Source organism: Triticum urartu, chromosome 5 (genome assembly GCF_003073215.2).
Source record: "Triticum urartu cultivar G1812 chromosome 5, Tu2.1, whole genome shotgun sequence".
NCBI classification, from domain to species: Eukaryota; Viridiplantae; Streptophyta; class Magnoliopsida; order Poales; family Poaceae; genus Triticum; species Triticum urartu.
In genome coordinates this window covers 364,777,991-364,787,434 of record NC_053026.1, presented here as the reverse complement: position 1 = coordinate 364,787,434, position 9,444 = coordinate 364,777,991, and the positions used below count along the sequence as shown (strand labels likewise).

At 40.9% G+C, this 9,444-nt stretch overlaps 1 protein-coding gene across 2 annotated transcripts; it reads left to right on the top strand.

Moving 5' to 3' along the window:
• Window positions 1–5,346: 5,346 nt before the first annotated feature.
• LOC125509054 (transcription initiation factor TFIID subunit 15) lies at window positions 5,347–8,940 on the top strand. Of its 2 annotated transcripts, none has more exons than XM_048673930.1 (8): window positions 5,347–5,540; window positions 6,362–6,478; window positions 6,599–6,936; window positions 7,032–7,232; window positions 7,788–7,871; window positions 8,121–8,202; window positions 8,278–8,401; window positions 8,572–8,940. In XM_048673930.1, the coding sequence occupies exons 2-8, from the start codon at window positions 6,362–6,364 to the stop codon at window positions 8,799–8,801; spliced, it is 1,176 nt and encodes a 391-aa protein (XP_048529887.1). In that variant the 5' UTR covers window positions 5,347–5,540; the 3' UTR covers window positions 8,802–8,940. The 2 variants fall into 2 exon arrangements, with proteins under 2 accessions (XP_048529887.1, XP_048529886.1); XM_048673929.1 differs by having other exon boundaries at window positions 8,278–8,404.
• Window positions 8,941–9,444: the final 504 nt, after the last annotated feature.

Sequence of the window (9,444 nt, the reverse complement as noted above, 5' to 3'; positions counted from 1 at the left end):
AGGTAAAACAACATTGAGTAGAGACAGTAGAGTCAGACATCTCAACACTTAGCTAAAACTTTCCACCAAAAGAAAAAAATCTTAGCTAAAACTAACCGATAGCCACTATAGATGTGCATTTATACAAAACATAGCTCGCATATCTCTACTCTTATAAAAAACCGACTTGGTGATGATGGTATGCCTGTCATCCTGCAATATAGACCATCCGATCTATATCTGACGAATAGAAAGCAAACTATGACAATTTTGCAAAAAGATATCCGCACCATTCTTCACATTTGCAGATAAAGACTTCCCTCGTACATCTTCGTCTCCCACGAGATAAACAGCTCGTATAAATGCATCTTGATGTTCCATGCAACGCATGGGCCTCTTGCTAGTAGAAAACTAAAACGTGAGCTTACTCATATCTTGATTTTCTATATGAAAAAGAAGGACATTTATAAAACATCAACTCCAGTGTTGAGTAAATCATGCTTCTCACCAAAACATACACATGCAACTCTATTTTTCTTTTGTTTACCTTGTTTGGTGCATAACCATGCATGCTTTCTCATTAGGTAAAGTCTAGTTCGGTAAAAATTGCCTAATTAGCTACCTAGGTGTCTTCAATGAAACCAAATTGAGATTATAATGTTGCATGAGAACAATGAATTCTTAAACAATAAAATAACTTGATGAGCTACCTCTCTGTAGACAATATAAACAAATTGGGATTGGGAGGTTGCTTGAAACACTGGAGGTCACCTAGCACAATTTCATGACACGTGGGGAGCAAAAGAGACATGGGCAGGAAGCGCAAGAGAATGAGAACGAGTTTGGGCTTCTGGAATCGGATGATCGCATTAACAACACATGCTGTCTAACCAGATGGCTGAACACGAGATTCATGCTAAATGTCTAAAGTGGATTGGAAGACGTCAAGACATATACAAATATACAAATAAAAATTAAACCTAAAATGACATTGCTCCTTGAGTGCGCACAAAAAATAGTTAATGGTTATTTTGTGGCAGGCTGCATGCGTATGAAGAGTTAGCGCGAAAGCATCCATTACATGGTGGACCTACTTAATGATATGGATAGACTGCATGTCAAGATAAATAAGATAGTGAGGATAAATCACTTAGGTATATAGGATACAAGTTTCGTAAAAATGTTCATTCATGAATTTCACTAAAAAACATTCATATTTTTTGAGATTAAAGAAAACATTCATTTTTAACACAATCTCAGAAGCTTTATTAAGTCATCACAATATTTACAAGAGCAAATGAAATATCATTGGGGTGGCCTAACCAGATAGAGTAAAGCTACACCTACGTAATGTTTCTTACGCACCTTACATATGATCTGATTTGGCAGTTTTATATTAATCATTAGTTGGGGCACAAGCCCACCATAAAATTCAGGGTGGAGGGGGCAGTTTAACTCGTAGGGAAGGGATTTACGTAAGTTAAGTAGAAGTACTACGTAGGTCTAACATTTCGAATTAGAGATAGCGGCCAGCCCCTAAAGATAAATCATGTTTCGCCCAATTGTGAGATTCGACATTACAAATTGGGAAGGCAGCCCTATGGTTTATCATCTTGTGTAAGATTCCCTTAACTAGTCGCACCCCTTTGTTGTATGTCATCAATCACTACCTTGCAGTCCAGAGGCGACATGAATTTGCTGGACATATAGATCTTGTGTAAGTGTTAAGGCTTCTCTAACAGCTAAAGCCTCAAGGGTAGCCGGTCCGAGATTCCAGAGAAAAAAATGGTCGAGGCTCCAATGAAGTTCCAATCTCCATCTCTGCAAACTGCTCCCATTGTACTGAAATCTCCGTTCCTTTGACACAAGTGCGTCGACATTGATTTTCACAAGGTTATTCGGAGGTGCGATCCAATGGTCTTATTCATTTTCATTCTAGGAACCGCAGTAGCCGGCTTCTAGAGACCTTGAATATCTGTCAAAAAAATATGTGAAGCAATGGGTGGAGAAAGGACTTTGAAAAATATCCTCGTGGATACAAGTTTCTTTGTTCCAACCGAAGAAAGAAAAGCTATCTCCCTAGTGCTAGCCGCTAGGGAGTCAATCCGCCATCGTTCCTCCGACAGGTCCTCTCGTCGATGACCTCGGTCGGTGGTGAGTGGGTTGTTGGATTCACGCGCGTGGACCATCTTTAGGCCCTCATAGTCTAGGTTTTTAGATGGTAGTCTAGGTTTTTAGATGGTTCATCGTCTTGGCTTCGGCAGCGGCGATGGTGGCGCTGAATAAAGATTCTTCAGCCCCTTCCCCCATGAGACGATCGGTCCTGGTTGGGGATGGATTTGGAAACCAGACTATTCAAGAAAGGGTGGTGTGGAGAAAGCAGCATCCTCGTGGTGGACCAATGTCCTCAGGCTCCACCGTTGCGATGACGTTTGCTCCAGCAACGACACGGAGCTTGGGTGATAGTCCAGGAGCGGATGCAGATTGTGGTCTACATCGACGATATTTGGAAGATGGTGGATCGTGTGCTGGGTTTGTTGATCGTGGATGGCAGGTATGATTTTCTCCTCCAACGTCTTAGTCATGCGGGGTGCCAGATTTAGAGTTCAATGACGTGTTCGGGGTGTTGCCTCGGTCTGATTTGTTCAATGATAATGGTTTTCATCTTTGATGAGCCATCTTGGAGGTCCGCAAAGGTGCATATCAACGATGGAACCGCGTCGAGTTCGAGTGAGGAGGTAATCCGTCATTTTTTTCCTTTGATGACTACTTTGATGGCGCCAAAGTCAAGTGATGGGCGTTGGTGTCAAGTTCAAATGATTTTTTAGCCTTGGTATCTTTTTTCTTCTTGGCTTGACTTCCTTTATGTAAATGCTAGCATTCTACTATATTTTTCAGTTTTTTCATTCTGGTGTGTACTAATTTGTACTATGATCTTTATAATATAAACAAAACACTTATTACCATGAGAAAAATTCCTCGTGGATCACCTTTCGCCTCGCCCCTTATATAAGGTGACCACTGGCAGCTCTTATTCGGCGTGGCTAATTTTTTTTAAAATAATACATTTTTTAATTAATTTGCATAAATATTACGCTGATATTTTTATTTTTAAAAATAATACACCATCGGCCTCCCTTATATAAGGTGACCACTGGCAGCTCTTATTCGGCGTGGCTAATTTTTTTTAAAATAATACATTTTTTAATTAATTTGCATAAATATTACGCTGATATTTTTATTTCTTAAAATAAAAACATAGGCGTAATATTTGTACAAATTAATTAAAAAATATATTATTTTTAAAAAATAGCTTCGGCGTGTAGGTCGCCGCCAAGCGACAGCACGCGTACCCCTCGTCCCCCATGCCCAGCTGCGTATACGTGGCCCGGCCCGGGTAGTTCATGTTCGATTTGAACCTTCCCAAACTGATTTTTTTTTTCGGTTTTTTCTTCTTTTTCAATTTTCCTTTTTTTCCTTTTTGCCTCTTCATTTCTTTTATCGTTCTAGTTTCTTTTCTTTTCCGATTTTTCTTCCTCTTCATTTCCCTTTTTTTCTCGTTTTCATAAACAATTTTTTAAAATCGTGAACATTTTTTGTTCACTGAATTCAAAAAATGTTCATGCAATTAAAAAATAACGGATTCAAAATTTGTTCACCATAATTTTGAAAAATGCTCATACACTTTTCAAAAAGTTTATCCTATTTTCAAAAAGTGTTGTTGAATTGAGAAAATGTTCATCAAGTTCAAAAAAATGAAAAATGTTCATCGTATTCAAAATTGTTTCACCATAATTTTTAAAAATATTCATCAAATTCAAAAAATATTCATCCATTTTTATGAAAGTCTATCCGGTTTTTTAAAAAAATGTTCTTGAATCGAGAATTTTTTCATCAAGTTCAAAAGATGTTCATCAAATTCAAAATTTTGTTCATCTGACAAAAATGTTCATCAATATCCAAATTCAGGAACATTTTTTGAAATCATGAATATTTTTTAAATTCATAAATATTATTTGAATCGAGGGACATTTGTTGGTGAATTTTGGAACTTTTGAAATCACAAATAATTAAAAAAAAGAGAAGAAATAAACAAAAGAAGAAAATTGGGGGCGCTCTGCCACCGCTCATTGGCCGGCCCAAATGGGCCGTGGGGGGGGGGGGGGCGGGGGGCGCGCGCATCCGTCTCCCGGCGCATACCGCGGCAAATAGGGGCACCCATGACTGCGAGATCACTAATTGAGGAATATTCCTTCTAAAGATCATTCCTATCTTCCCAGGTTGCGACATATGAAGCATTGCATGTACACCACTTGTCGTAATCTAGGAGTTTTTTTTCGTAGATCCATTTATTCAAAATATTTTATCTCTTGAACTATGTGTCCAAATCTCGAACCGTTTTTAGCGTTTGATTCCTTGTGTCCAGATATTTCAAACTAGATCCTATGTTAATAGATTTTGACGAACATTTTTTGATAAAAAACTAGATGAAAAAACTAAACTGAGAACACAATTTTTTTTCCTTTCCGAGAGGCACAATCATGCCTCTCGCGGAAGCAAAATCATGCCTCTCACGAAAGAAAGAAAAACACATATTTTTTTTCATTTCCGAGAGGCACGATCGTGCCTCTTACGGAAGCAAAACCGTGTCTCTCACGAAAGAAAAAAAAATAAAGCACATTTTTGTCCGTTTTCGAGAAGCACGGCGAGGAAGCAAAACCGCGCCTCTCAGAAAAGAAAAAAAAAGAGAAAACATGTTTTTTTCATTTTCGAGAGGCACGACTATGACTCTCGCGAAAGCAAAACCAGGTCTCTTGCGAAACTAAAACTATGCCTCTCACGAAAAGAGAAGAAAAGAAAACATATTTTTTTTTTCTGTTTTCGAGAGGCACAATGCATCTCGTGGAAGCAAAATCGTGACTCTTACGGAAGGAAAAAAAAATAAACGCATTCTTTCAAGCAATTCTTTTTCAATTTTTTTGTCGAAAAACTAAGAAAGACCGGTGTAAAACCGAAAAGCCGACAAAAAATCTAAAAATCCGAAAACTCATGCGGAAAAATAAATAAAAATATGAAGGGAGCGCTTAGAGGGGACACATGGCGGCGGCTGCTGAGAGTGCGCCAAGTGACGCGCTCTCAGTCCACCCAAGTGATCGTTAGAAGGTTCCTGAAGGAGGGCTCCTCAATTAATTGCTCTCCCGTGACGACCATTCTTTAGTTTTTTTTTTCTTTTCTCGAGTTCGTCTTCTGGTATCCAGGGGAACAATTAACCGATCTAACCGAATTTAGCCCACTTCTTTACAGCCCAACTTACAATCGTTGACAGCCCAGAAGCCCAGCATCTCAGCCTGCCCTGCTCTCTCCCTAATTGCGTCTGCCCATCCCGCACGAAACGTCATCCCCAAGCACGCAGAGAGCGCCGAGATCCGCCCAAACCTAGCGCCGCCGCGGCTCCTCACCCACGCGGCCGCCGCCGTGTTCGCGTCGGCAGAGCACGAGGCGCACGGCCTTCCTCGCATACTCTCGGTACGCGCTGTCCGCCTCGGCTCATCCTGGACTAGGTAAACCTCCGCCGCCCCCTCCCGCTCACTGCTGTTTGTCGCGCGGCGAGGAAATTTACGGGATTCCTGCCTCATCGATGGGGTTCTAGTTACGTCCTATGCTTGCCACTCGCATGTGTTACCCGTTGGATTTCTGACGCCGGTCAAGTTTTTATCGAGGTCCTCGACTGTGATCCAGTTGTAGTCACGGCGTTCTGATGCTCCGTGTCAGTCTTTGGCTGTTTACGCCCGACTAATTTTTCAGCTGTTTGTTGTTTGAAATGTTGCGCTAAAAGAGATCTATTGCTGTTAACTTTGAACTGTATTTTGGGCCCATCCTTTGTACGGCTGGTTAAATATCTGCAATTGCCATTGCATTTACCGCTGATAAGTAGACGTGTCAAATTGGTAGCTCTTGATGTGCATCCATCTTGAAATGGTGATGGAGTATCTATCCTCTGCAAGTTTTCTGCTGAAATGCTGTAACATCACAAATCAATAAGTTATGTGTCAATTTTTGCAACTAAGAATTCCTTCATTTTTACCTGTTGTGTGCAAAGCAGCCCCCCTCAAACTGAATTTGAACAATAATGGATGGTTGTTCGACACTTAAGTTCACCATGCTGAACAGTCACTTAACATTACGCGTAGCCTTTTTGCAAGCTTATGATATGTTAATCCATGGCTTATCCTCCTTATCTTCTTCCTGTTTTACTCGCGGGCCTACTCTGTTATTCTTGTTGCTAGTTTTGGCATTTGCACTTTTGTGCTTGTGATGTTGTTTCGAAAAACATGCTTTGAGGAATTGCACTGATCATCCACAGCTGACCTTTGTGTTACAGATGGCTGGATATATGTCACGAGGACCCCCAAATGGCTCTATTTATGTATGCAATCTGCCTCCTGGAACTGATGAGACCATGTTGGCTGAATATTTTGGCACCATAGGGTTGCTAAAGGTATGGGTCTTACCAGGTAACATTTTTGCAACCACATGCAAGTTCTTGAATGGTCTTGTAAACCCTTGTTAATTCCATTTCATGATAGATTTGTCATTTCCTCTTGTCATATCTCAACAGAAGGACAAAAGGACTGGCCATCCAAAGATTTGGATATACAGGGACAAAGTTACAAATGAACCAAAGGGTGATGCAACAGTCACATTTGAAGATCCCCATGCTGCTTCAGCTGCTGTGGAATGGTTCAATAATAAGGATTTCCATGGAAGCATCATCCAGGTTCACATAGCTGAGTCAAAAAACAAAGATACAGTTGATAACTTCACCAATGTGAGCGTCGATGCTGAGATTGTTGGACAAGATGAATTGGATAACGGATCAGGCAGAGGTAGAGGGCGTGGTGATGGTCCAGCAAAAGCTTGGCAGCAAGATGGAGATTGGATGTGTCCAAATACAAGGTCTGTTACGATTGGTGAGCAACTTTTCTGTTGTTGTTGACTAGTTTGGTCTTTACTATGCAGTCTATCCTTTCTTATATGATTTCTTCTTTCAGCTGTGGCAATGTAAACTTTGCCTTCCGTGGTGTTTGTAATCGTTGTGGAGCCTCTCGCCCTGCTGGTGTTAGTGGATCTGGTGGTGGTGGTGGTGGTAGGGGTAGAGGTCGTGGTAGTGATGATGCAAGAGGCAGTCGTGCTGCTGCTGCTGTTGGTGGTCCCCCTGGGCTGTTTGGTCCTAATGATTGGCCATGTACGATGTAAGGACATCTAAATATTTTTTATTCCATTGCTTTGATATGCCTCTTTATTACTTTGTCTTTACACCTCCATTTGTACTCCCTCCTTCCCAAAATTAATGTCCTGAGTCGTTTTAAAAAAAAAGTTTGACTAATTTTGTGGTATAGAAAAAGAAATATTGACATCTGTTGATTTGGTATTTTAGATGTTTGATATTTTTTCTACGAACTTGGTCATTTGACTTAGGACAGCATTTATGTGCCTTATATTTTGTGAAACTGGGAGTACCCATCTTACTATTTAAAAAAAATGGTGGCTGTTTTGGTGGCAAATGATTTTAGAATGGTTATCACATGTTTTATTATCCTTGTTACAGGCTAAGTTTGCTTCATCATATTGTAATTGCTATTGTCCATTGTCATCCAAGTATTGTATAGACCTCGCAAGGAGGATACCCTCTTTCTAGTCTTACTTTTGGCCAATTAAAGTTCTTGAGAGTAATAGATGGACATTGTTTTGTACTGTTCTATAAGGCTGCTATCTGATATGAAACCTATTTTCTATGTGTGTTTCAGGTGTGGCAATGTAAACTGGGCAAAGCGAACCAAATGTAATGTCTGTAACACCTCTAGGCCAGGTCACAATGAAGGTGGTGTGAGGTACTACATATTACATGTTAAAAATTATTTGTACTGAACATGTTGCGAATTCAATTTCGATTAAGTCGCATCGTGCATCCTTCACCGATCTGACGCCCAGTGTAGCAGTAGTGTCTACAGTGTTATGATCCACCCACAACTGGGTGCACTATGTTATGGTCAAAGCTAAGCAGCTTTGTATCTGATTACTTACATCGAGGGTACATATTTGTGTCTTACACCTTTTCTCATCAATTATTGTCTTTGCAGAGGTGGCCGGGGTGGCGGCTTTAAGGAACTTGATGAAGAAGAACTAGAAGAAGTACGGAGGCGCCGGAAAGAAGCTGAGGAGGTAGGATGCTTTCTTTTGCATTATTGTATTTGTGTCATGATATTGGGTTTCCATATCAAAATTTTCTTTTTGTAGGATGATGGAGAAATGTATGATGAATTTGGTAACCTCAAAAAGAAGTTCCGTGCTAAATCACATCAAACTGAGAGTACACCAGCTCTTCCTGGGTCTGGACGTGCTGGATGGGAAGTCGAGCACCGTGGTAATATCTGCTCTTTTTTTCTTCGCTTTTAAGGCATTCTCGTTTGATTAAGTCGTGTGTTACTTCCATAGTTCTTGTCATGGAAGCACTTTAAATTCTGTAATACTGGGACTAGAGTTTTCCATTTTGCATGTGCTGTGCATGAACTGGTGATTTCGCTACTGTAGGTTCCACTGAGAGAGAAGGCCGAGAGAGGAGCAGAGATCGGGGCAGGGACGACTACGATGAAAGGGAAAGCAGGAACAGAGACAGAGGTTCTCATGGAAGAGAGCGGCGCCGTAGCCGAAGCAGGAGCAGAGACCGCGAGAAGGAAAGGGGGAGGGACAGGGGTAGAGACCGTGGCAGCGAGAGAAGCTGGGAGCGCGGCACCGAGCGTGAACGTGATCGCTACAGATGATATGTCAGGAGTTTTCTCGTGTTTGCTCGCCACTTTTCAGTTTTCTGAATCTTTTCTTATGCTGTTGGAGAGCTGTGGTGTATCACATTGCCATTAGACATGCTTAATTATTATTTATATTTGGGTTTTGGGTTCCCAAGAAACTGATCAGAAGAATGGGTGGTCAGATCATATGGTACAACAGAATTGACGAGCGATGACCATCCAGACCTGACATTGTCTGGATCTTAGTAGACTCGACGAACCAGGCATAGTACATGACTTGTTGCGGTGTCTGATGCAAGACGAGCCATAGATTGTAGCCAAGGCATCAGCCATGTCTGCTATGTTTGCATTTCTCTGATTTATCATCTCATTAATACGTATACAAGTTGACATTTGATTTGATGGCTTGACATCATGGTGCAGGCGTCCTTTACAAATCATTATCATGATTATCGGCAATTTGATTGATATTTGTGTTATTTGTCTGAACCAGTAAAAAACAAGAAATATCTTTCCATCCCCATAAATGCATTGATGGGCACTCCATCAGCTATCAAATTGTAGCGTGTACTGGTGATATACGTTTGCATCAACAGCGTAGGTAAAATTTCTGGAATATCAGGGCCTGCTCTGCTCTTTTTTTGTTTGAAAGATCCAG

Bases quoted from the DNA above. Each gene is read 5' to 3' on its own strand.
- LOC125509054 (XM_048673929.1), top strand. From the start codon at position 6,362: ATGGCTGGATATATGTCACGAGGACCCCCAAATGGCTCTATTTATGTA. The intron at 7,233-7,787 runs GTAAGGACATCT...TGTGTGTTTCAG, and splicing joins AATGATTGGCCATGTACGAT to GTGTGGCAATGTAAACTGGG. The intron at 8,405-8,571 runs GTAATATCTGCT...TCGCTACTGTAG, and splicing joins ATGGGAAGTCGAGCACCGTG to GTTCCACTGAGAGAGAAGGC.